Source organism: Xenia sp. Carnegie-2017, unplaced genomic scaffold, assembly GCF_021976095.1.
Source record: "Xenia sp. Carnegie-2017 unplaced genomic scaffold, XeniaSp_v1 HiC_scaffold_20, whole genome shotgun sequence".
NCBI classification, from domain to species: Eukaryota; Metazoa; Cnidaria; class Anthozoa; order Malacalcyonacea; family Xeniidae; genus Xenia; species Xenia sp. Carnegie-2017.
This window is the reverse complement of record NW_025813483.1, coordinates 14,544,350-14,570,110: the sequence shown is the minus strand read 5'-3', so window position 1 is coordinate 14,570,110 and position 25,761 is coordinate 14,544,350. Positions and strand designations below refer to the sequence as shown.

At 34.6% G+C, this 25,761-nt stretch overlaps 5 protein-coding genes across 8 annotated transcripts; 1 reads left to right on the top strand and 4 right to left on the bottom strand.

Annotated features, from left to right (window-relative positions):
* Positions 1–1,214: 1,214 nt before the first annotated feature.
* On the bottom strand, positions 1,215–4,200 carry LOC124442792 (glutaminyl-peptide cyclotransferase-like). The gene is made up of 7 exons (XM_046993289.1): positions 3,904–4,200; positions 2,717–2,863; positions 2,239–2,502; positions 1,998–2,147; positions 1,789–1,888; positions 1,577–1,690; positions 1,215–1,501 (listed from the first exon to the last, which is right to left on the bottom strand). Exons 1-7 carry the CDS (start codon positions 3,973–3,975, stop codon positions 1,356–1,358), a joined length of 993 nt encoding a protein of 330 aa, XP_046849245.1. The 5' UTR covers positions 3,976–4,200; the 3' UTR covers positions 1,215–1,355.
* Positions 4,201–4,649: 449 nt separating this feature from the next.
* Positions 4,650–14,002, bottom strand: LOC124442787 (endoribonuclease Dicer-like). Its single transcript, XM_046993280.1, has 16 exons — positions 13,438–14,002; positions 13,305–13,338; positions 13,130–13,184; positions 12,516–12,751; positions 11,312–12,022; positions 10,414–10,629; positions 9,883–10,295; positions 9,402–9,571; positions 9,078–9,210; positions 8,611–8,814; positions 8,020–8,190; positions 6,425–7,945; positions 5,960–6,283; positions 5,713–5,893; positions 5,433–5,505; positions 4,650–5,076 (listed from the first exon to the last, which is right to left on the bottom strand). The coding sequence occupies exons 4-16, from the start codon at positions 12,736–12,738 to the stop codon at positions 4,899–4,901; spliced, it is 4,518 nt and encodes a 1,505-aa protein (XP_046849236.1). The 5' UTR covers positions 12,739–12,751; positions 13,130–13,184; positions 13,305–13,338; positions 13,438–14,002; the 3' UTR covers positions 4,650–4,898.
* Positions 14,003–15,777: 1,775 nt separating this feature from the next.
* LOC124442791 (sorting nexin-6-like) lies at positions 15,778–20,544 on the bottom strand. Of its 3 annotated transcripts, none has more exons than XM_046993286.1 (16): positions 20,380–20,544; positions 18,812–18,844; positions 18,375–18,485; positions 18,194–18,304; positions 18,058–18,124; positions 17,936–17,990; positions 17,593–17,716; positions 17,417–17,512; positions 17,274–17,329; positions 17,081–17,206; positions 16,735–16,774; positions 16,453–16,635; positions 16,311–16,374; positions 16,193–16,242; positions 16,088–16,123; positions 15,778–15,901 (listed from the first exon to the last, which is right to left on the bottom strand). In XM_046993286.1, exons 1-16 carry the CDS (start codon positions 20,443–20,445, stop codon positions 15,851–15,853), a joined length of 1,269 nt encoding a protein of 422 aa, XP_046849242.1. In that variant the 5' UTR covers positions 20,446–20,544; the 3' UTR covers positions 15,778–15,850. The 3 variants fall into 3 exon arrangements, with proteins under 3 accessions (XP_046849242.1, XP_046849244.1, XP_046849243.1); XM_046993288.1 differs by lacking the exon at positions 20,380–20,544 and adding an exon at positions 19,063–19,150; XM_046993287.1 differs by lacking the exon at positions 20,380–20,544 and adding an exon at positions 19,070–19,114.
* Positions 19,195–20,258, top strand: LOC124442794 (protein dpy-30 homolog). The gene is made up of 5 exons (XM_046993292.1): positions 19,195–19,292; positions 19,375–19,499; positions 19,572–19,616; positions 19,684–19,823; positions 20,006–20,258. The coding sequence occupies exons 1-5, from the start codon at positions 19,265–19,267 to the stop codon at positions 20,103–20,105; spliced, it is 438 nt and encodes a 145-aa protein (XP_046849248.1). The 5' UTR covers positions 19,195–19,264; the 3' UTR covers positions 20,106–20,258.
* Positions 20,538–24,864, bottom strand: LOC124442793. 2 transcript variants are annotated; one of them, XM_046993291.1, is made up of 6 exons: positions 24,725–24,864; positions 24,160–24,377; positions 22,471–22,567; positions 21,738–21,874; positions 21,538–21,633; positions 20,538–20,923 (listed from the first exon to the last, which is right to left on the bottom strand). In XM_046993291.1, the coding sequence occupies exons 1-6, from the start codon at positions 24,737–24,739 to the stop codon at positions 20,728–20,730; spliced, it is 759 nt and encodes a 252-aa protein (XP_046849247.1). In that variant the 5' UTR covers positions 24,740–24,864; the 3' UTR covers positions 20,538–20,727. The 2 variants fall into 2 exon arrangements, with proteins under 2 accessions (XP_046849247.1, XP_046849246.1); XM_046993290.1 differs by lacking the exon at positions 24,725–24,864 and adding an exon at positions 24,507–24,673.
* Between the last annotated feature and the right edge of the window lie 897 nt (positions 24,865–25,761).

The following is a 25,761-nucleotide window of genomic DNA, read 5'->3' as shown; positions in this document are numbered from 1 at the left end:
ATATTTAATATTTATACATCACAATTTTTCGAGATTTGAAAAAATATGCTCTTTGCTTAATGTTCAATCAAATGAATTTGTTTATGCACTTCATATGAAAAAAGAGTGGTTAATAAATAATCAAATACTGGATTTAAAAAATTGTACAATACTATATTAGAAATGCTGGAAGTCTATAATATGAATCGTAATCTCGCTTTTGTCAAGACTCGCTAGCATACATGCATTACTATAAACTATAAACACTGTAGTTTGTTGCAAAACCAGAAGGAAATGAATAATGGAGTTTTAAGTAATGTTGGGAGTAAGTAAACGGATAAAAAAATGGAATGCGTAATAAAGATGTTCATCTTTGAATTCTGGCCTTGAATTCAAGAAAGAATTTCAGTTTTTCGAAGTTTATAAATATCAGTATGAAAGCTCATGTTGAAATGGTGCAATTAGCTTGGTTTATTGAAGTGCTTCGGATTTCAAAAATCTGACAAATTAAACGTTCAATCTCTTCCAACGTGACTTAAATTACGTTTTATTGTGAAACTTACAATTTGGATGAAGCTTCCTCGAGAACTCCGTTTTAAAATCGTTCGGAAGACTACACGTTAACTGTATAATTTGCCCTCGCCGGAATAAAGAATACTGTCCGATGCTGCTCACTGCTCAAGCCAAAAGAGCAAAAGATAGCCAAGAACTCCTCAGATTTTAAACAATGTCAACATGTTGTTGTTTTCTCATAGCAATAAACGTTTACTTTAATAAATAATTTTGAAGCCTGCGCCAACAACCGTTAGTAGCATTGTAACGGTGCACATCAAGATCGACTTTGATGGCTGGCTTTACCACGTGGCAGATACGGCACGGGCACGAGTCATCTTCAACCACTTTTATTAGTATTGCCAATCTACTGTTCGATTGCAGGACTTTAAATCTTATTAGCCAATGAAACCGCAGAATATTTGCATACATGAATGTGTTAGTTTAACCTGTCTAGCTCCCAGGTTTCATTTATTCAGTGGCGGATATGACAATCAAGATTTGAGACAAACAACTATTGTTATTTCATTCAACAACAGTAAAACTTAGGCTATAAGCAGGGTTGAATAAGAACGCTAATTTATTTTGAAAGCCATTGTAATTTCCAAAGAAGTCAGTCAGGCATGGCTGAATACATGATTATCCCCTCGAATAGGTGTTCTGGATTTGACACTGGATACAAATTTCATGTTGTGATTAATATGATATATTATATATTATATATTATATATTATGTATTTGCATCTTTCATAGAATCTATCATGAACCAATATAACACTAATTACAGTGCATTCATAAACAAATTAAATTTTTTGTAGACCATGTTAGGTTCGCATGATTTCTTTAAAAAATGTGTGAAAGATTTTAAGAAGATCGAGGACAGTTTGACGATCAATATTGCTTCCATTATCACAGAATTTGTGCCAACATCCAGGAAAAGGTAGAGGGATTATATGAAGAATTGATACTCCTTCAAAATCAACACGATAATGAGAAAATTGTATCAGAGGAAACGACAAAAATAAATGGTACAAACCACTTTTACCTTTTTCCATAAATGGAATATGATCATCCTGTATTCCCAGTGGCGAAGGTTGAAGTCCACCAATAAAATATGAGTTTTCTTTTGATATTGAGCCTTGTTTTTGAAGCCGTTTCTCTGATAATTAAAATGCCCAGATTTTATAACATTTAATAATTTATCCATTTACAACTATTCCTGTATGAATAGCTGATAAAAAAAGTACTTCTACAAACCAATGTGCTGCAGACGCTCAAAATAGCGATGTGTTGCAGGAAAGCCACTGTAAAATTTTGGATTTCTCTCACCAAGAAGATCCAGCAGGACAAAAAATTCCTTGAGAATCAAATACATATCTTGGTAAATGATATGGAATTATAAAGCAAATGCAAATGTACTACTAAAGAAAATACAGTATTTCATTATTTCTACAGATAAAACTTACAATTTTTGAAAGGTGGTTAATATTATTTCCATCAGGTTGAGACCACAATTCAGCTAAATGAGTAGAACCATAGAGAGAATCTTCAGATGTCCACTGTACAAATGCTTCTTCTCCATCAAAGAATACCAATTGAATACTGTAGTCATTTTTCTATAGAACAAATGATCACAACCAATTGAATACTGTAGTCATTTTTCTAAAGAATAAATGATCACAAGAGACCAACATTATGCAGTCTCACCTTTTTCAATTGATCCAAATCCAAACTCTTGGCAATTAACATCATCATGGCAATAGGAACTGCTGAGTCTGATGCTGCAAGAAATTCTTTATTTCCTTTCATCAACTTACTGTCATAATGAGCTGTTAACAATACAAATTTCTTGGCATTGGGGTTGGCAGTCACGACGATGTTAGTGAAACGCTTTGGTCCAATCACAGTATTTTTGTCAAATTCATCTTGTGTGACTTCCCAGCCCAGGTCTGTGAAAAACTTGATGAGATACTATAGTAAACAAATATCAAATCAAAACACATTGTACAGTAGGCCAAAATAAGATAACCCAGGGATGTACTGCCAAAATTTTTACTGGGGAGACTCTTTTACCCAACAACCACTGAGGTGCTTTCTAAGATATATATATTACCACTTCCAAAAGCGAGACTGACTCCCCTTTGGATAAACAAAAAATAAGATAAACAGAGAAGCTAAATAAAACCTCTTTAACAGCATGATGACCAACAGTGCCTGGAACACGACTCTTTAAAATAGGTTGAAGCAAAATATTGAATTCTTCATAATTAATACTCTCTGTTAATTTCTTCAATCTTGTAGAAGATAGTGTCCTTGCCTTTATTACAGATGCCTTAAAAGAAAGGATTACAATGCAAAAATTAAATTATATTACTTATTTTATTTTATAGATTCCTCATTATAAACAGACAGAACAATTAATAACTAAGTATAAATAAACACAGTGGCTATAATGACCACATAGAGATAATCTCCCATAACAGCACTCCACAAAACTTAAATAAACAAAACTTATACATATATAAGCAATGTTTGCTAAGTCTAAAATAAGTATATGTTGCAATGATTAGTAAGAAAAATATAATATGGGTATTTGAAGCACATATATGGTGAAAAGTCTAAAATGTGCCACAGATTGTCTTTTTAACAACAGTAGTTAGTTGAAAAATGTTGTAGTGAACAAGTTGTCACATATAGATCTACATAATGTCAAACCTACAGTTGTTGCTACAGCTCAACATTACCCATTGTTGCAAACAAACAAATGGACATGGTCATATGCAGTGCTGTAGAAGTGGGGGCACTTGGGAGAGGAGCCCCCCTTCTACCTTTGAAATGGGTAATTTTAAAAGGGCACTGTTGACAAAAACATCAAGAGAGCCCCTCATGTGATAAATTTAGTTCTACAGCACTGGTCATATGTGTATATACTATGAAAGATAAGACAAAGACAAACATGGTTAAGTTGTCACCAGATTAATTTAAATCAAAAAAATTTCAGGAAAAAACATGGCACTACTCACAATGAATACAGTACATAAATGTTGATTGACTTACAAGATGATTCGACGGGGATTTTTCATATAAAAAAAATAATTAAATGAAAAATTAAAGATAATATGTTGATCTCTGTTGAATCATTCTGCCATTCTCATGCAATTTTAACTCAGAGATAAATTTTCTTCGACTGTCACAGAAATTATAAATATTTGTTGAGATGAACTGACATTTATTGTTTACGCTGTATCGAACAAAAAAAGTAATTTGAAAGAAAGTACTTAAAAAGCTCGTTTTAAGTACTCAACAAGATACTTTTATTGGATACTTGTAGTGACGTTGACAACAAGCTTGGCTCATTTGAAAACATTTTACCTGAAGTGAGGAGTCGGCAACCACATGAAATCGCACAAGACAAAAGACAAGAATATTTAACAAAGTGAACATTTCCCAGTCTGATGAGCTGACCTTTAATCTTTTATTTAAAGTGTTTTATAACAATACAACCATAATAATTCTTTATATATTCCGCGAGCTGCGGGACAGGTGAACGCTGTCAACATCCCGTTCCAGCTGTTCTCGTTTTCAAGTTCAGTCTACGAATTAAAATTTAGCCATTGGACTGAAATGGAGCCTGTTCGCGAGCCTTGTCTCTTCCTCTTCAATACCATTTATAGCAATTCCACCCGCGCATAGGATGACCCGACAGACGTCATGCCAGCTGTCAGCCGTTTCCATTGATTTCTATTTTCATGTCAGTGGCCGTGTCACTGTAGATTTTGGTAGGTTTGATCAGAGAACTCAATATTGAAATAATTGAAGACAGAAAGGGATGTAGAAAAAATCTTTGCCGTAATAGCAACGCTATTATAGCAATTCAAAGTAGTTTTGCAAGGGTTAACCATATGGGGTTAGCATTCAGGAGACTGGAACACTGACGTACAAACGTCACTGTTGCTGAAAAGATGTCGTTTCGAAGTCTTCTTTTCGATGATTTCAGAGATCACTTGTTATTTCTTTATACTCGATATTTCAACCAGTTGTCATTTCTTGCAATTAAGAGTCGTCATTTTAAAAAATCTTTACTTTTTGAATAGAAAACAACACGAAGACAACGAAAATTATTTATAATAACCTAGTATTGCTTTAATTAATTAGTTGACAGAAACTGCTTCTAATTTGGTAATATCATTAACTAAACTAAATTCTAAATTCTATATTGTAAGCGTGCAAAATCAGTAGTATTGTTCGTTTTCGCGTTAAAATTCTTAATTACATATTATATCTTCCCAAATTCTATAATTAATCTCTAAAATACAAATTTAAAATTCAAATTTCTTTAAAAATTGCTAATTTGCCCAAATACGACGCTAATTTACTTGAGTACCTTGGCTACCATTCGTTCTTTTGTTTCCTGTTGTATTTAAAGCTTTCCAAGCAGCAGAAAGTTTGGCGTTGTGCTTATTTCTTCCAACTCCTTTGTATTGAATTCCATTCATTGTCAAAATGCAAGAAATTCTATCAGAATCTTTGTTAACTTTGGCAGAGCTAAATATTAAAGTAATGAAAATTCATCGCAGTGTCCACATTCACATTGTTGGTTCACACAAGTAACATAAGCATGAACGAAAAGACTTTTCTTTCTTTTGCTCTAGATACCATCTTAGCAAACCATGGTAACATAAGCAAAAACTATGGTAAACAGATAGGTAAGGACCATGGTAAACAAACAGGTAAGAACCATGGTAAACAGATAGGTACGGAACCATAGTAAAGACCATTGTAAGCAGATAGGTAAGGAGTATGTTTGACTCTTAGATAAGAAATATTGTTGACAAATAGATAAAGAAAATCGGAGACAAACTACAAATCTACCTATCGTCTAGATACAATAAACAAATTACCTAAAAGTTGCATTTTCATCATGTTCTCTAACAAGTCTGATCGGATTCTTAGGTAAATTTTTTGAATATTCGTCTAAATGAAAAAAAATTAAACATGCATTTTAATTTCAAGCGAAATTCGAGCGCAACCATTGAGCGCAACCATCGAGCGCAACCATCGAGCGCAACCATCGAGCGCAACCATCGAGCGCAACCATCGAGCGCAACCATCGAGCGCAACCATCGAGCGCAACCATTGAGCGCAACCATTGAGCGCAACCGTGACAAAGTTATCACTCACCGATATATTTTTTCATCATCGGACGACATACGCTCCAGACTCTTTGTACGTCAAGACCGCTGTCCAAGAATATTGCTCCAGCAACAGATTCAAAAACATCTCCAAGAGGTTTTGGTGCTTCTATACATTCCACGTCATCCATATCATTGGGGACCTGGATGCCAAATGGATTAGGAATCACCTGAAGTAAAAATTACGAGTTCTTTAAAAATGTGACATTGCAACATCTTAAATAAGATTTCATCACCTCTTCATTGGACAAGTTACTTTTAAATTCCTCGAGACCCCGGACAAAATGACGAATGGAGTTGAATAGTACAGGTGAATATTCCTTGACAAATTTATGATAATCATTCTCCACAGCAATGGCAGCAAAGATATTGTTATTGACAAGCGCAGATCGCAAGTCAGTGAGTTGACCTGGAGTGAGATTAGCCTGACACGCGTTATAGATATGGGTTGTGATGAGGAAATCCAAAACAGCATCGCCAAGAAATTCCAGACGTTGATATGAACCAGTGATTGTGTTATCTGTAAATGTTGGATGGGTGAACGCCTCCAGTAACAATACCTGAAAACATGTAAAATAAAAATCAATTGCTAAGACTTGGATGCCGTGTTGAAAGAAAAACTAGTTTAAAAAGAATTTGAAATGAAATTGAAGCCATGAACTTAAATGGCCTCTTCCCTTCACATAATAGCATATATGGACCTTGTTCTCGAAAGCATATCCAATACTTTTTTCAAAAGAAGCCATTTCCTTCGTCTGTTGTGATAGTATGTGTTCATACTGAACTTTTTCTTCATCCAAAGGAATCTCAAGGTTTGGTAGGGGATAGTTCGCATACTTTGAACGTTTTTGAAGTACAGGCGACTTTCTACGATTCCCATTCGTCAATTGATCACTTTCCTCATTATTTTCACAAAAAGCCTCAACACCTAACCAAGTCATAAATTGAAGTGCCCCAATATATCCACAATGGACTAGATGTGCCCCAATTAGCGCCTCCATACTATCAGCAATACTTTTATCCGAGATCATCTGTTCTTCAATAATATCATCGTCGGAAAAGGAATTGCTGTTTTCTTCTTTCCGACTTGTAAAACCGGGGGGCAGCCATGTTTCTTTAGTAATCGTGCGAGATTTTACGTATTTCTGCAGACCTTTTTCACAAGCGAGTTTAAATAAATTTTTGTTTGAAATTTGCCGTGCGCGATATTTCGTCAATTTTCCCTCGTCTTTGTGATCTTTATGCCAGTAGACGTGAATACTAACGGCCATTTTAAGGAAAGAATCTCCAAGCATTTCCAACCGTTCCAAGTCAAAATCTTCCCCGGACTTTGCACACGTCACGGCCTCCAGCATAAGACGTATTGGCAAAGTATCGACGCTATAAGGATCAGAGAAATATTCTGGTAGCTTTGATTTCAATTCACCAGCGGAAAATAAAGATTCTGAAGAAATTCTCTTTCTCTTTCGTGGAGATTCCAAATAACCGACCTCACATATCGGCAACTCAGAGTATACAGTACTACGAAGCTCAAGCATCAAAATGAGACTATCCACTCGGTATAATATGACAGGTAGCAAAACTGCGCGCAAAGCTAATGACAGAGGAGTGGGTAGACAAGTTAAGATTTCTGGAATTAAAAATATCCTATATTTTTTCTTTTTCTTTTTTTCTAACATTGACCGGGTGTTGCTACCGTGAACATTTTTCCGATGATCGATCTTTCGAATGAAATGGATCACTTCAATAAGTTTCTGGAAAGGATCAGTAATAACAACATTGCGTTTTTTTTCATGGTGTTCTTGGAATGTTGAAGCCTTGTCTAGATTAGGAAACGGACTTTGGGGTGTTAAGTCTGTTTGAGATAAAACCATGAAATCATTTGATTTGTCTACGGAATCAACTTCGTTAAAAAGCGAATCCAAAAGATCAGTGTCAGAGGAATCCTTTTCCCGGCGATTTGACTCCCTCTCTTGCAACGACCTCATTCCATCAAAGTCGATGCCAATATGAGAGGGGCCTGTGTTCGACTTTTGATTCAGTAAGACTACACGACATCCAAGTTTTGTGGGAAGAAGAGAAAATTTCAGTGTTTTCTCAAAGAGGAAACGATGAAACCAATCAGTGAGTTCATGGTTTTCCTTAGTTAACGTAGCCTTGCGGTGATATTTGATGGATATTGTTAACTCACTAATATCACTGTATATAGGAAATGATGGTAACTAAAAATAAAGAAAAAACATAAACGAGACTTTTATTATTTACATGCAGAATAAACATTGTGAAAATAAACTACCTCAGGTGGAAATTTTCGACTAGTTATTATTCCAAGAGTAACATTCTTTCGATCCCAGATAGATTTTTTCGCTTTATGATAAACAGGTTGTTTCATCGACATAATAATTTCATAAACATAAACAGACTTGTTATTTGCGATCAACCTCGATTCATACACTTGAGAAGATCTCTATAAAAACACATCACAATCAGTTTAGTTAACATATAGAAGAAAATAACTCTCCTCCTTCATCATGCAACGCATTTCTCATCAAGGACGAACGACATATTCCTTGTTCAACCCCCGCCTTTATTTAAATATTCAACGCATTTCACATAATGGAGGATCACTGTATTTGTCACTAACCCTCCCCAATTCTTTTAACATTCAACGTTTCTTACATCACCGATAAATACGGTATTATAGTTATTCACACTCCTCTTATCATTCATTCCTTTGGAAATCCTTTGAAATTTTTTGTAGCAAGTGAGAGCCGTAAGATTTGCATTGTAAGGATTAATTAGAGAAATCGCTGCTGTCTACCATGATCAAAGTGTCGAAGAGCAAATGAAAAGCATTCGACATCTTGAAAAGAAATTATTGACAAACCTTAATGGGATGAGAACGTTTATTTTTTTTAGTTCCAGTCTTATGTTTTGTACTGCCATCGACGTCATCTGTTTCACTCTCGGAACTACTCTCGACAGCTGTCGGTAGGAAATGCTCATCCAAACCTCCAAGCTTATACAGTAATTTGCACGCTTCTAGGGCAACGGCTTGTCGAGCTTCTTTCTTACCTAACATTGGCTCTCCCTAAAAAACAAGTAAAAAGATTATCGAGTAGTGACTTTAAATAATTCTTTTCTAGAAAGAAATTATAATTTTCAAGATGACGTTTAAGTATAATTAACAAGACACCTATCGGACATTCACAATGGCTATTCGAGAACATAGTGTTCGGTTATAATTGCGTATTCTAATAATTGCCACGGCAATGCAATCTCACATATATTATTTACATGTTAGTAAATCATGTTTTACCTTCGGCAGCCCTAGTTATAAAATGTTGTACTTACCGTAACTATGTGAGTGATGTGACTGTTGCCAGGCATCTTTAATGTACATTGATATTTACCGTCAGGAATATCACGAATGGAAAACTTTGGTGACAATTTAGTAAATCGATCACAAGGCAGTTTGGAACAGTACCTATTAATAATTAACTGACAGTTAAGGCGACGTTCTAATTACTCCGTAGTGTTCTTATGTTGCCCGATGTGATCGGCCTTTTGTTAAATGGTCGTAATATGAAAAGGGTAACAGGGATACATACACTACACCTGTTGATTAGACACTACATCAGTTGATTGGATACAATACGGGTTGATTGAATAATTCACCTGTATAGTCGAGAAATGCTATTTCCCATATTCAGTTGAGCATTTATCTCACTCATTTCTGGTTCAATAGGATCAAAATTCATAGCATCAAAAATCTCTTCCTCAGTCGGTTCATCACGATCTTCTTGTTGACATATTTTTAATAAATACTCATCCACTTTAAGATACATCTAGGAAAAAAGAACAAAATGCTCGAGAGGAGCAAAGGACAAAAAAAATTATATAGAATACAATCGGTGAAGCATCTACATAAACTCTTCAAAAAGATACATGTTTGAGGATGTGAATCGTCCAAGTTAGTGCAGTCCTGTTAATAACTGTTGGTGTTATTGTTGACTGACATTTCCACATTCTTTGCGCCAACAGTCCTTCTCAAGACAACGCTAATATGGACAATCACTAGCTACAAACATGTGAAAGAACTTCCGACTTTAAACTATTTACTTTAATGCTCAAGATTGTATAAAACAGGCTAACAGACCTCTTGTTCTTGCTTTCGCATTTCAAATTTCTCATCGGAAACTAACATAAAATACTTTGCATTTTTCGCTCTGCCACGGCCACGTGACTGTACGAAAGCTCGGTAGTTTTGAGGAAAATCAAACATAACGACAAGATTACACTTAGGAACATCGACCCCCTCCTCAACCACACTTGTCCCCACAAGTACATTCACTTCCCCTGTGCGAAACTTTTTCAATTTCTCATTCTGCTCCTTGAAATTCATCTCGGTGTACGACATTCCAATTAAATCAGACGACCCATGGCCGGTGATGAAATCTGCACAAATTTTATCATAAACATTGGGTTGCAATTCTGCTAGTGTATTGATAAGTTTGCTGATAACACAGGCAGTGTAACGTTTTTCTACGAATATGATAAAGCAAATCGTGTCTGTATAATAAGAAAATAAAACACTTTAAGAGCAAAATAATGTTTTACCAAATGACATAAAATCTCTAAAAATGGTTACATGATATTACACAATCTCTATAATTCTACATTTTCCTACCTTGACCATGCTTGACTTCTGTCAATAATTCTAGTAAAGCTTTGACTTTTGGCTTTAAATACTCTAAGATAATTATCTGGTTTCCATGCACATTGGCCAAGCAAAACTCTTGATACAGCAAACAAAGCTCTTGCAGAATGCTGATGGTTGCTTCAAGAATGAGACATGCAAATTTGGTTCGGGACAAGCTGTTTTTGATGCGTTTACAGTGTTTCACTAAAAGAAACATAACGTGGCAATCAGACAGTTGTTTCTTTATTACTTTTTAATAGGGTGTGTAAATTATACTCTTGGCAAAAGTTTCTAAAATAAGATGCATGTTGAGTAAGAAATTCTAAGTAGTTACTTTAACGTTCTCTGGCATAACTGGCACTGAAATTTTTGCAAGCGTGAGCTTTTTTACCAGTGAAAACAACGAGAAAAAGTTTGCAAGTTCCAGAAAAACAAAAACACATACAAAACAAGAACATAGTGGTTTACACTGAACTATGTAAGTAACTCGTCCCCATATTTATAATTGCGATGTAACATTTGTGAAACCAAACTGAACCAAATTTTGGAGAAATAAAATTTCAAAGCTTTAGTTTCAACAAAAGCTTTCTTGCTAGTGAAAAATGTTGCATCTTGAAAAATTTTGGGGCCAACTGTGGCAGAGAAGTTAAAATACATAGAATCACGAAAGCTTTTAATGCAGTGGCATAGCAAACTCGTTAATTGGGGGGGAGGGGAAGAGACACAAATTCATAGATGCATGTTGTAATAATTGATATCAGAGGAACTTAATACAGCAGAACATGTGTATATGAATATGTGCCTCCCACATTTATTGAGTTTGCTACAAAGTATATTTTTCATAAATCCTTTATTCCTACATTAAGACGATAAAGCTGTCACAAACCTAAGTCATCAATAACCATCAATGAAACTTCATGAGCTGCCCAAACACCAACTTCCTCGAGGGCAGATATACAATTACGTAATGCTCCTTTAGCAAGGTCAATAGATTTTTCTAACTCAGACTCAGTAACCTCCTTAACCACTTTTATGTCACAAAGGAATTCTTCCAAAGGTTTTAAAACAGACAAAAATTCTTGTTCCAAGTAAAGAGCAACATGATCATTTTTCCCAGTTGAAGATGAGTAACGCTTCATGTATTCTTTTGGTTTTGCTCCATATTTCTCTACAACAAAAGAATCCTTTGCAGTCTTACAGATACTCCTCATTGTACACTCCAATTTCCGTATTTCATGTATAATCTGACTAGGTTTCACTTTCTTTCCAACAACTGATGCTGTCAATCCTAAGATCTTAGGATGATCCTTGCAAGGAACACAGCCAAAACAGTTCATAATCTTTTTGAAAGGATGATTTTTATCAGCATGGTGGCATTCGTCAAAAACCAGCAAGTTCACTTGAGATAATTCGAGTTTAGCAAATTCAATAAGATCCAGGAATATTTGGGCTGTCATAACTAGAACATGATTTTCTTCAAACTTTTTCAACCAATCTCCTTTTCCCCAAAAGTCTACACCCATTTCACCACAAAATTCCTCTACCTTTAAAGAAGTGCAATCTCGAATGGCTTTTGCTTGTTGCGTGACCAGTGGAACTATAAAAACACAACAATATTATTTAATGCATAGCTTAACATAAATTTAAAAAAAAAGATATATAACATGGCCATAATAAATTTGATAATTGAGGGGGGGGGGACAACATTCATTACAAATGATATATACAATTACTTTGAAATCCATTGTTTTCTACTGATTACACCATCCTTATATGAATATGAACCCACCTAATTATCCGTCCTCCAACAGTCAAGTAAAAAGATGTGATTTGAATAAATAAATCTGGTTTTTTTGTTTTTTTATTGGAAAAATAATAAATTGACTTAATTTTCTAAATATACAGATAATAATTTTGGCAGAAAATTGTGCAGTTTTGGTGGTTTTCCCCCACACCACTCTCCCCCCCCCCCTTTGAAATGTATATGTATGAAAAGCAAAAATTCTATAAGCATTTCCAGGTCAGAAAGTTTGATTGTGCCACATAAATATCAGATTATTGGCATTTTTTGAGACATTGTGCATACATACCCTTCTCGACAAGGAAGAATGTTCTCTTGGCTCCTTCAGAAAAAGGTCGTTGTATGTCATCTTTTCTAGAACAATACTCGATCAGTTTAATGCTTATAAAAGTTTTTCCTGTACCAGTACCAAGACAAATTATGATATTCTGCTTTATTGCTGCATCAAGAAGCTCTAATTGATATTCACGAGCGAATGGCACACCATCCTTCTTTGGAAATGCTTCAGCCATTTTACATCAGAATCTTAAAACAGGATTATTGTTTTCATCATGTGAGCCTACATCTAACAATATAATCAGGTTACATGTTTCTAAATGTAGATCGTCCAGGTTGGTATAGTCCTGAGAAGGACTGTTTTTGTTGTTGTTGTTGTTGAAAAAAACCATTTACCTTAATATAATCAGGGTTTATGATTGGTTTGAAATGCAATAAAGTAAAACATGCTACATAAATGATTATTATAGACTTAGTCGTGCTTTGTAAATATTTTGATCTTCACTCAGTATAAGAACAAAGTTTTCTATATAAATAACTGATTACATTCTTAAATTTACAAAGCACAACTAAACTAGCAAGTTCAGTTTGGCTATGCCACTGGTTTAGATTTGGTAGTTAAGTCACCTTAGTATCTACACATTTCCATGTCAATAACTTTACTTTCACTTTCACAGTCCATCTAGATAGTGAAAAGTAGAAATCATATGTATGAAATCAATGTAATAGACTTAAATGATGAACGCTTACATTATATAAGTTATGATCAACAAATATCAATTATAAGTTTTGCAAGACCTACCAGATTTAAACATTGATGGCTTCTGAATGAAAAACTACAAAAGATGTACAAATGAAAATTGTTATATCTCCAAATTCGCAACTGGATTTTCTCGAGGGCATTTTTATATAAATATTACTTGAATTAAACTTACCTTCGAACTTTGAGTTTCCAATTATGATTTCAAAACTTTTACATTCTCTCACGTTTTGTTGATTTCAACTTAGAAAACGCAAACTTTCAGTACTGCTAAATTTTGATGTTTTCCAGGAAAACATCACAAACGAGTTCCTGTGTATTGATGACGGCGACAGGACGTTCGACTTGTCAAACATTTGCAAATTGAGATGGCAAGCAATGCTCATAATGTCAAGTGTTTGTTTGACAATTGACATTAATCGACAATAATTGTCATTGATCGCCATTAAAATCTTTCTTCCTTTGGTTGTCAAAGTGAACAGCAGAGAGTCTATAGTGCCGCGTCCCACAAAAATATACCATTGAAATGTCAATTACATTTGAACAAAATATTTTCACTTTCATTATTAACCCTTAAATACCCGGGGTGACATATATGTCACATGTCTATTATGGGAACGTCCTTGTTTTAAAATATTTATTTTCTTTCTTTAATACCCATTGTGACATATATGGCACTCTTGGCCGCCATATTAAATCATTAAACTCAATAAACGGGGGGGACAAACACTATATATTTCGATTTAAAAATGGCTGCCATCACGCTTCGAACATTGTATTGATGTCCTTGAGTTGTTCGCGGTAGAAATTGCACTTAAAGGGCAAAGCTATAACTTTTTAGCGATTTCATATAAACAAGCTATAGTTAAGGTATAAAATATAGTTCACTACTGGCATTAAAATAAAAAATTTTCATCGTGGATTGCGTTTGAATTGAGACGTGCCAAATATGTCACATTGGTCATTTAAGTACCTTGAAAGGCATTATTGAAATGAAGTAGAAAAATTGCCATATTTTGTAATTATCATTTGTGGAGATATTATACATCTATGTGTATTCTCTGTAAATATTATTATTACAAATTAAATAATATCTATTATTACAAATTAAATAATATTTTTCATAGCTTTTCTTAGTTCATTCAGTTGACAGTTTCATATGTAAGTATGCCAAGAAGTCGACAAGCTTATGCAGTAAATGATCTACTAGAGTTGATCAACAAAAGTGATAGCGAGTTTGAATTCAGTGATGGGGATTCTGAAGAAGAATACACTCTTGAAAATGACCAGGAGGTTGAAGGCTGTAGTAATATTCAGCAAGGAGAAAATAGTAGTGATGAAAGTGACAGTGGAGATATTGACAATGTCCCTTTGGTTGAATTACAAAAGCGGAAGAATTCCTCCAGCTCCTCTCAAAAAAAATATACATACAGATGGAGGAGCCATGGTTTTGATGCACCAGAAGTGCCTTTCCTAGGTGAGAAATACATAGTGCAAGATCCAGAGCCATCACCATTGGAACACAGCCAATGGGAGTGGCGAAGAGATGGAGCAAAACAGAGAAGAAGTGTGTTGGCATTCCAAAACCCGAAATAGTTAATGAGTATAACAAATTCATGGGAGGGATTGATCTTATGAACATGCTCTGCTCTCTATCGATATTCGATCAGGTCCCGAAGATGGTATTTGTACATCTGGTACCACACCTTGACAGTTGCCTTGGTCAACTCATGGCTTGTTTATCGCAAGCATAGAGCAAAATGGTAAATTCATGAAGCTTAGCAAATTCCAAGCCTTGGTTGCAGAAGGTTTGTTAAAGGCTGGGAAAAGCAGGAAAAGAGGTCGTCCATCAGATACCACATCTCCACCGTTTAGAAAGCAACCAACCGCAGTGCCGGTAGATGATGTGAGATATGATTGTGTCGACCACATGCCAGAATGGGACAATGAAAACCGGTAACGCTGCAAGCTTTGTAAACATAATCGCTCGTATATTATGTGTAAAAAGTGCAAAGTTTACCTGTGTTTCAACAAGGAGAGAAACTGTTATCTGGAATATCATACCAGGCGATAACACCTTAGTTACTGTATATGAAGAATAATCAGTTGATACTTGACATACATTAAAAATGCCATTTTTTACTATAAATAGTTCATAGACATCTTATGGGTGCTGTTTTATTAAAAGTTTTTGGGTTTAGCATATAAATTGGTGTTATTTATAAATTCCATGTTTCAGCAAAATATTAGAGTAAAACGCACCTAAATGCCCAATGTGACAAATATGTCACAGCATAGAAATATGCTCTAACTATAAAAATCTTCAAATTTTTTTTTAAACTTTGCATGTTGGCACTATTTTCAATAAAAATTCAAAAATTCAAATTTTTTTTCCAAGTTTTTCATACTTTGGGTCTTTAAGGGTTAAAGTCCTTGAGATGAGTCATTGAAATGTCGGCTATATTTTATCATGTTTCCATTTGACTCATTAAACATCAGAAATTCTTCAACCTAATTTCAGTTTCGGTTAATTTATTCTCGAATGCCACTCGATTACGAAACAAAAAATATATTTAACTTGAATTAATTTACAATTCCTTCAAGGAGGTCAAAGCGTTTTTAAGTAGCTGAATCTGAGCCTAAAAGAGGAAAAATAGAAAAAGTAGAAAAATTACTATTACACTGGGAATCACTTGTATCTTCAATGGATGCTATTTTTGACATATTTTACAACAGTATGTCAATTCAAAACACAAAGGAAGATAACAAAGTGATAAAGACCACTGCCTCTAGTCCCTCTACAAATATAGACATATTTCATCTACCTTTGCATGTTTGATCTCAAGTTCCGTCAACTCCACCTAAATTAAAGATCAGACCTCAAATAATTATCAGTTTTTGAGCGTTAGTAGGAGATAACAAAAACTTACAAGATTTTTTCGATACTGTTGAACCCTTCGACTTTTGAAATCTTCCATTTCTATAGGAAAGATACATCATAATTAAAGTAAAAATAAAAAAATACATAACTCCTTTCAAATGACCTACCTTTTTTAGCTTCATCAGATATCGATTCATACTTGTCGCTCGCTTTCTGTTGGGCAGCCTCGGCCTTAAAACAAAAACGGGAAAATACCTCAGTACGTATTACCACATGTCTAGGCTGGAGATAGGAAGAAAAATGACTTACATTAGAAACGTCTTTATTTTTTGATCTGGCTTTTTCTAAAGCTTTCTTAGCATTATCGAATTCCGAAAGAGATTTTGCTCGTCTGTAGAGAAGAGCTTTGGCAGCGGCCGTGTCTCTCATGTAATAACGTAATAAATCCGATAATTTGAGGTCTTCATCAGAGGCGATACGTCCCTCTATTTTCTAAAACGTCGTAAGCAATAATTATGCATAAATAATTCTATTTAATTTACAGTAAAATTAAACAACAATATTCATATAAGATATATAGTTGATACTTACACGAACTTTTTCGAAAGTATCGCTGACTTTATTGAAAAACCTAAACCACACAGTTTATAAACGTTAAATATTTACTGCTACGCTTCTATTCTCATAGTAATGTTCTTTTTTCTCAACTTTTACACAACTCCCTATCGCCCACAGTAATCTTTCATTATCTCCACGATCGCACAAAATTGATGCTTCGTATATCTTCTAGAATACTGCTCTATATGTTCCCTATGATCCTTCATTACCTCCTCAAGTACACAGCTTGATATTCACCATAGTGATATTCTAAATTTTTACTAGAATGTTCCTCCACTATCCATAGTAAAACAATTTATTTACAACTAAAAAAACTAACTTTTCAAACTTTGTTTGTTCACTCGTAGCCAAAGCTGTAACACAAGTTGATATCTTGATATAACAATCCGCAACAAGTTTATGAGACCTGGTCATACGGTCCGCATTTTTTGTTGCCTCTCGTAGCCTGAAGCAAAAACCATTAAAAAATTGAATTTTTCAACTTTATTTCATTTCCTTTAATATGCTCATACTTGGAGTGATATTCAACTAAAAACTTCTTTTCTTGCTCAAAGAATTCATCTGCATCCTGTTGAAGAAACATTCGATCAAGTTTTGAATACTTCATATGCAGGAAAAATAGACCTCCCAGGAAAATAAAGACAAAGACAAACACCTTTTGACTGGATACTAAAGCTTCATCAACACCTTTAGCAAATCCTTTCAATAAACCACCAAGTCTCTCCTTTTTGTTTTTTCCTCTCACACTCAACTATATACATGGAGATATGTAACAATAATTATGAATAAATTCAACTACTAGCAACATGACACATGAATATTCAACATTACCTCTTGCTTATATTCCAAGAAAACTTTGAATTTGTCATCTTTCCTGAGCTTTGGATGAGCAGCAAGACGACATAAGAAAACTTCGTGCATGGCAACAGTCTTTTTGAAGGTTGCCAAGTATTCTCTAATCACAGTTGAGCAAATAATGTGTTAACAAAAATTACTAAAATACCAAATACCACTATTGTTATATTTAATTCCTTTTGGCTCTTGTCAATGATATTAAAGTCATGAGGGTTAAGAACCTTAACTATGACAAAGGAATGCAACCAAAGGGGGGTGTAGTCACAAGTATTTCCCTCACAGGGTAAAAAATTCTCTTTTTATTATTTCTTGTACTTACGCTTCTAATTCTGCTTTCATTTTGGAAAATTCTTCTTTTGTCATAGTCCCCTCACCTGAAAGCAAATAATATTAATGATGTTAAACTTCATACTCCATGTCCATCAAATGCGCGATAATGACCTTCTCCGAGTCGTTGTAGTTTCTCTCGAGATGAATCAAAGTCCGGTCGAGGTGGTGCTGGTGGAATCTGAAATATGGTGTTATATTGCTTTCATATTTGCCAGAAACGTCTAACATGTTATCTCTAGATACTCACAATGATCCCTCCATACTCTTCATTTTCCTCATAACGATCATGAAGCCAAATGAATTCTTCATGACCACGGACAACTGAGAAATCACTACTTTTAAATTCTGGTAGAGTTGTCTGAAGGAATGAAATTCTGTGTCAGTGAAATCGATGGCTAATGTTGTTCTTGAAGTCAAAAGATTTTTACCTTTGTATGAACTGTAAATTTTACTTTATCCCGTTCGCTGAGTGCATCAGAGATATCAATGACCAATGAAGAATCTGTCGATAAATCAACTGTCGTTGTTCTATCTTCTTTCTAAAAATGTGTGGATCTCACGTTGAAAGTTGTGTTAAAACAAACTTTTTATTCAAAATGCCCGAACTTCCTATTTTGAAATTGCCACTTATCTAGATAGAAGTACTGGGCTAACTTATAGTCACAGAATATCTTAACAAAAAGCACTATTAATCAACAACTTCAGAAGAAAACATTGTTATTCCTTCATCTTTATGAATATGTTTTAATGTGTAACATATTTCTGTAGAATCTGATTCGGAAATTTCATTGTCACTTTAACTTGTCACTTACTTTGACGGGAAGGGCAAACCCTGTTCATCCAAAAAAATATATAGAAAGAATACCTTTTCCTCCTCCAACATATCGTCTTCTGAGGTCTATATTTAAGGTAAATTTAAAGTAATACACAATGAAATACTTTGCAATGGTTTTAACACACTAGGTTTTGAAGGTTTTGAATTTTAACCACTATCAGCTCTCTATAATCGTAACTCGTAACTTTTCGTACTTCCGGGTTTTTCCGAAACACATTCTTGATAAGACGATTGAAAATTATATTGCGTATTGAATTAAGGACGTAAATATTGAGAATTACTTGAGACCTTTTTCCCCTGACTAAACTATTTGTTCTAATTAGCTCTAGGTTTTCCTTCAGGTAGTCAAATGGAAAACTGTTTTTAAAAGATGACCATTAAATTCATTAAATGACCATTGAAATATCAAGCATTGTTCCGCGATTCCGAAATCTGTCCGATACTCTCCGAGACTCCGAAATGCAATAATACCGTGGAAACAAGATGGCAGAATCGGCAGTCGTTAATGACGGTAGAAACTATCATATTTACCAATATATTTTCATAGTTTTCGAATGTTTATAAATTTCCTATTATAACATGTAATCCTTCAGCTGAAATGACTGATGCAAGCACAGTTCTCGAGGAAAAATCATCAGACAAACAACCAGAATCGTCCACTATGGACATCAGCACGGATGGCAATGAAACCGAGAAAAAAGAAACATTTATCACAGAGGTTTTTGTCAATGCTCTCAACTTGTCGCCAACAGTAATCATTTTCTGTATTTCTTGTTCAATGTATTTTCAGAGTCAAAACCAGGCCCCACAACAAGGAGTTACACCGTCTATTGAGGTAAAACGTGTTATCTCCGCTGGAAATTCATTGCAATTATTCTGTCGTGACTTATAAAAAATTGCAGGCCGCAGTAAAAAAAGAAAAAGAAGATGCAGAGAAACAAGCACGTAAAGTTGATGTTCAATCCCTTCCTACACGAGCATATCTTGACCAGACTGTTGTACCTATATTGTTGCAAGCACTATCAACTTTATCAAAAGAAAGGTTTGCAACATCATTTCAACTTTCTAATCCTCATTTATCAAGTGTTTATCACAAATCCTCATGTATCACATAAGTGTTTATCCCAAATCCTCATGTATTACATAAGTGTTTATCCCAAATCCATGTGTATCCTTTGAATGTCTCCCAAGTCCTAATTTATTCTTTTCTATTATTCTCCACAGGCCTCCAAATCCTATTGAATACCTTGCAAGTTATTTATTAAAGAATAAAAGTCAGTTTGATTTGCCAACAGTTGATACCAACCAAACATCAAATACATAATGTTGATTTTGTCAGGTTGTAACATACATTTTCATAAAAGACTACTAATCATTTACAGTTGAGCTTTTTTTGTTTTAAATTCATGTTTTTGTTCCTATATATTCATACAAGAGTCACAAGACCTATCTTGTAAATAAAAGTTGCATCACATCATTCACATGAGTTTGTTTTTGAAGATGGGATTGATTTGTTGAATTGTGAACGAAATGCTATCGTTTTCATGTCCAGTACTCTCAAATTTTGTGCTATAAAGTCCACCAATTGCAACACTTACTTGTTTTTCTGTTTTTCGTATCGTTACGTTGTAATAGTCAGTCATTGGTTGTCCTTGAGGCATCATACAAAAGGTGCCGCTAACATGAAGTATAGGCGAAAGACTAGTACGCAAGCTTCCTCTGAGCGCACACACGCGAGCAGAAACTTTCTAACTTGTGATCATTGTGATAATGCAAACTTTAATTTTCCTTTCCCTTCCATAAAAAATAAATATTTTGATACAACCTTTCCCCTATATATATATATATATATATATCTATATCTATATTGTTGCGACTAAAACACGCAAATAATTGTAACTTTATAAAAGCTCTATCTATGAACTATTTTATATCCAATTAATTCGTCATAAATGAGTATCTGTCGACGAAGAGTTTCTACGGCGAAATGATGTGCCTTGGATCTGGCAAATTGAGCCGAGGTCGTCTGAAGCACGTGAAAAAGTCTTCTTGATGAATTTTCTCTGTCCTTGCAAACGAAATCTGTTTCTCCGTACAATAGTATGATTATATTGGATATTGTTGATATTGTTCGGTGGAGAGCTGCGAATGACAAAAGGTCTTTTTATACAAAAATTCAATACAATTAAGGGGGTGTTTACATGAATCCGGAATGACTTTCGATCCGGAATGAACTCATTCCATTTTAAAAGAAATCCTATCGCATGTTTACATGAATCCGGAATGAGTCACAACTCGATCGGGATCGAGTTCATTCCTATTTTCATTCCGGATCGAAGTTTCATGCCGGATCGAAATTTAATTTTAATCTCATGTAAACGCGTATTGAGTTTCATTCTGGAATGAGATTGTGATTAATGACGAAGCACGCATGCACCATGTGTATTGTCTTCTGGGAAATTGAAGCTCGTAAGCTAAATGGGCTATAATGAGTGCGAAGAAAAGCAACAATTAGTTTCATGCAAGTATTAAGCTATATTAACTCAGAAACGAAAAAAAAGAAAAGGGTTGTTATAATGTTTAAGTTCGTTGTCTTCAAAATTGATGATTCCTGCGAAATGTCAATCCTTGTGTTGATTTTCCATGTAAACGTGGATTGTCATCACGTTTCGATTGGAATTGAAAGTCATTACGGATTCATATAAACACCCCCTAAGAGAAAATATTATAGATGACGGTAAAGGGGTAGGGCTTACCTCTTGTTATTTAGAAGAACGGAAAGTTCAACCATATCAAGCGTAGCTGCGCAACTCGTTATCTTCTCTATTTTGTTTAAATTAAATAACGCTGATCTATGGAAGTAATTGTTTGGGAAATGAATAATAACACCAATAAAAAAATAAAAATTTATTTAGGTTTAGCTCGCTGCACGTAAACGTACATTGAATATACTCACTTTAAGAGAGCACATTCTTTGCAACGCTCCAAGCCAGCCAAATACGTTATCCTCGCTTCTTCCCATTCGTTAAGCACGATTAATGCAGATGCTTTTCGAAGATAGCCCATTGGATAACTTGGAAACTTCTTGATGGCCTAGCAATGAATAAAGAAAGGAGAAAGTTAGAAAAATGCTGGGAAGTTTGTTTCAAAATTAAATAACAAAATTAAAAAACTTTAGCCCTCGTGCAAAAAAGACACTTTCAAAACATGATTCATTCATGCTGATGAATCCAATCATGCATCTAAATAACTGAGCATGACAGTAAGAAACTATTTTGATGTGGAGTATTTTGCAAGTCAAAATTATGATCACGTAAAAATAACAAGCATTATCAAAGTCTCAGAAAAAGACTTATCAATTATCTCATTTGTGGCAGATGTTGTAAGCTGGCAGACAAATTAATTGACTTTTAAAAAACGTCTTTTCCTTTATCTAATTTGCGCCAAGATGCTTTAAAGCTGTGTTGTGATTGCTCTTGAGAACGATCAGAAAGAGTGCTTTCGGCATCTTGGCTTAACGGTTCATTAGTTGAACTTCCTAAATCCTAAATGAGATTTCGCTTTAAATGACAACAACACTAAGGAAAACTACTACAATTAAAACGTGCAATAAAAATGGTCCAGAGTACATGCAAATGCTTGACGTTATGAATTGTCTTTTCAAAGAAGAACACGTATACAATACTCACAGCATTGGCATCACAAACAACTCCATTTAACGTTTCAACACCACTTTCTTTGACATCCTTCTTTTTTTTCCCATTCCTTTTCTCGCTTTTCTTATTGCTAAAACGCAAATCCATATTTAGTCACCTGTTATTTCTCAACTACAACTTATGAAAACTGAACGCAAAGAATTTCGACAGATTGGTTTACTTGGTTACTTGGTCAACAATCAACAACTCCTACGATTAGCATGTAGGAACAGTTTGAATATTTTTTAAAATCATAAACGTCAGATTTTAAAGTCTTCTTTTACAAACAGCTTACAAGAAACTTGTAGGTGTAAATTGTGACTAAAACTTCTGCTGTTTATGAAAGGTTAATAGCAGATTATAAGTTAATAACCTAATTATATACTTCAATAAGGAATGATGTGAATCCGGCAAATAAAAACGCTTTGTTTCGGGCGTGAGAATGGTGTGTTTATGTCAAGAGGCATAAGAAAAGGGCAAGAATCATCATATTGAAAGGTCTTTGTTTGTTAACATTCGTCAATCGTCAATCTATAGTTTAAAATGAAAACCTTTAGCGTTAAAATACTTTATGCGCTATAGCCTCAATCAGACAGAATCGTCGTGTCCCAATACATATAGACGTTTGGGACGGGGAGGCAGGGAGCAACTGCTCTCCTCCCCACAAGAAAGTTTAAAGATTGAAAAGTTGAACCAAATTTTAACATAAGACGGGCGAAAATACGACGGAACCTTCTTTGTGAGTTTGGGAAAATATTTACCCCCATAGCTTCCGCACGCCTATGCATATACACTCCTCTCCTATACGAGAGTAATAAAGGTACGAAGACATACAGAAAAAATGCCACCATGCGTGGGTTCTTCATTGGGGTAAAAACGCCAATAGCATAGCGTACAGTTCAAAGTGATATATTGAAGCAAGAGTTGTACGGCTAATAATGGGCTATATAATGAAGATGATTAGAAGCTGTAAGAAAGCTTCCTGTTGGGATATATCGAATAATTAGTTACTCTAGGTGTATCAATGGACAAAACGATTAACAAAAGTACTTGAATTAATCGTAAGGTCATGATTACGATGACTTTTGATGCCAACAATTACAAAAGTGTATGCAACAGCACAACAAATATTTTTAATATCAGTTTTGATAGCACACAAAACTGCAAATTAGTTATTGAACTTAGAAAGAAAAAAAAATTTTGGCAAGTTTGAAGTTGAAATGAGCGGAGGACGATGACCCCCATATCCTGCACTAATGCTGTTTGACTTTAACCCTTCTTTGTGAGTCAATAATTCATAGGAAATTCCAGTCTATCACAGCTATTGAGTACCAGCGTGAATTCGCATTTTTAGAAGAAAAGCGAAGGATATGTTTGTATTCTTTGCTTTTACAGACGTCTCATGACTTTGAATTTCTTTCCAAAACAAATATTTTAAAATCTTTTTGGGAGAACTTGCCTCCAAAAAGCTTTTTAGTATTCAAAATATTCTCTCCAAATTCGAGTAATTGGCAAGAGTTGTACAAATGATACTTGGCCAGAACCTATCCTCACAAGTCGATCATAAGACGCAGTTTAAAAACAATTATAGCCAGAGAGTATATACTACAAAGAATACAGAAGATTGCAGATATGGATAAATTCTTCTTGCAACCAACAGTAGCATATAATATTTAGACTTACTGTTTCTCAAATGTGTTGTCCTGATGCACAATTAATAACTGTTCACAGTGATTGTTGTTTAAATTTTGCAACGACTTGCTCAATGGTCTCTCGCGCGTCAGCTTCTCATGAGTCAAAGGATGGCTCTGTTTTTCCAAAGCTTGTAAGAAATATTTTGTTGCAGAATTTAGATCTCCTTGCATAAAAGCAGATCTTCCTCTTTCTTCCATCCTCTTTAACTATAATTACAAATGAAAAAAATACTCCATATGAGAAGATCAATCAACGACAACATTACACGATCTGTTGAAATGGTAAACAAGCAAAACAGATATCCGTATTGGAACAAAATGTGCGTGCTGCTTTACCATAAGCGAATCTGAATGAAGAGCTGATCGTATGTACGTGTTGGCCGTTGAAAAAACACAAAATGAGGAAGAACTGAGTCGGCGCAACAACGTCTTCGGCCTATTCTTCTTTGCCATGAAGAAATCTTTAATTTTGTTTGATAGAATCCGATCACTATTTGCCGGCATCCTTACTCAACGATCGCGAATATTGAATAAAGTTGAGTTAAAAAACATACCTTATCAGCATCCATTATTATTTATTCATTATTCATTCCGTTTCAATATTGTGTTCTAACACTCAAGGACAGGCAATTAAAACTATTAAATATATCGGACGTAAAGTTTTGCCTCTTTATACTGACTTGTGTTGTAATTTGATCACGCTTGTTCGTGGACATAAAAAAATGATCAGCCCGCACACTTTTGACGTCAAGCTTCTTATTTGCGTGGTTTAACACCTAAAGATGTTGTTGTAGGGGTCAGATAGTTCGAGCTGAGAGACAAAAAAAAAAAATATTCGAGATATTTGAAGAAAGTTCTTTCGTCACTTTTGTGAGACAGCAAAATTCGTCGCACAACGAACAGGAGTGTAATGAATTTAACGTTTCCACCACTTTTTAAGTCAAAGTTATCCTTTGATTCGCTGCATTGTTGTTATACTTTTACCACAACACATCATAACACAGCAATTCCTAAAATGTTTTTATCAATAGTTGAGCTCCCTCCCTCTTTCGAAGACCAACCAACCTTAGTGAAATGCAACTACAGAAGGATTTCTTAGTAAATTTTGTAATTGTTTTTGAACAAAAGCACGCCCCTTGTGGAAATCAACCCCAGTTGACAAGGCCAGGGTGTCAAAATAAAGATTTTCATTCATTCATTCAAGGAAGCAAAGCATTTAAATATCTATTTTGCAAACACCAATACAATTCATAGCAATATCAAGCAATGAAATGCTCAATTTTCTTATTTTCATGATCGTTTTTATGATAGACAAGGTTTTACTTTAACAAGCCACAGCTTTGTTAAAAACTCTGTTCTGTCAAAAAAACGGAAAAAATAACCATGCTATTGTTCACGAAACAGCGTGACTTCTTGCAGCTGTGAAGCCTATAATTACCATCGATAATCCATTTTCCTGCTAGGCAGGAAAAACGTAATAATAAAAGCAACTACAACAAATAGAATGACAATATAACAATATATTATGTATAAGTAAACAGAAAGACTATTTGTGACTACAGTCTACAATCGTCATAGATTAAAGATGTTT

Bases quoted from the DNA above. Each gene is read 5' to 3' on its own strand.
- LOC124442792 (XM_046993289.1), bottom strand. From the start codon at position 3,975: ATGTTCACTTTGTTAAATATTCTTGTCTTTTGTCTTGTGCGATTTCAT. The intron at 2,864-3,903 runs GTAAAATGTTTT...CTTTCTTTTAAG, and splicing joins TTGCCGACTCCTCACTTCAG to GCATCTGTAATAAAGGCAAG. The intron at 1,691-1,788 runs GTTTGTAGAAGT...TTTAATTATCAG, and splicing joins TGAGCGTCTGCAGCACATTG to AGAAACGGCTTCAAAAACAA.
- LOC124442787 (XM_046993280.1), bottom strand. From the start codon at position 12,738: ATGGCTGAAGCATTTCCAAAGAAGGATGGTGTGCCATTCGCTCGTGAA. The intron at 8,191-8,610 runs GTTTGTCAATAA...GTGTTTTTATAG, and splicing joins AACGTTCTCATCCCATTAAG to AGATCTTCTCAAGTGTATGA. The intron at 5,077-5,432 runs GTAATTTGTTTA...TTTAATATTTAG, and splicing joins GATGAAAATGCAACTTTTAG to CTCTGCCAAAGTTAACAAAG.
- LOC124442794 (XM_046993292.1), top strand. From the start codon at position 19,265: ATGGCAGAATCGGCAGTCGTTAATGACG. The intron at 19,293-19,374 runs GTAGAAACTATC...GTAATCCTTCAG, and splicing joins ATCGGCAGTCGTTAATGACG to CTGAAATGACTGATGCAAGC. The intron at 19,617-19,683 runs GTAAAACGTGTT...AAAAAATTGCAG, and splicing joins GAGTTACACCGTCTATTGAG to GCCGCAGTAAAAAAAGAAAA.
- LOC124442791 (XM_046993286.1), bottom strand. From the start codon at position 20,445: ATGATGCCTCAAGGACAACCAATGACTGACTATTACAACGTAACGATA. The intron at 17,991-18,057 runs GTCATTATCGCG...ATTTGCTTTCAG, and splicing joins ACTACAACGACTCGGAGAAG to GTGAGGGGACTATGACAAAA. The intron at 17,717-17,935 runs GTAAGTACAAGA...AACTGTGATTAG, and splicing joins ATGAAAGCAGAATTAGAAGC to AGAATACTTGGCAACCTTCA.
- LOC124442793 (XM_046993290.1), bottom strand. From the start codon at position 24,623: ATGGCAAAGAAGAATAGGCCGAAGACGTTGTTGCGCCGACTCAGTTCT. The intron at 22,568-24,159 runs GTAAGTCTAAAT...TTTGCGTTTTAG, and splicing joins GACAACACATTTGAGAAACA to CAATAAGAAAAGCGAGAAAA. The intron at 20,924-21,537 runs GTAAGCCCTACC...TGTCATTCGCAG, and splicing joins GTTCTTCTAAATAACAAGAG to CTCTCCACCGAACAATATCA.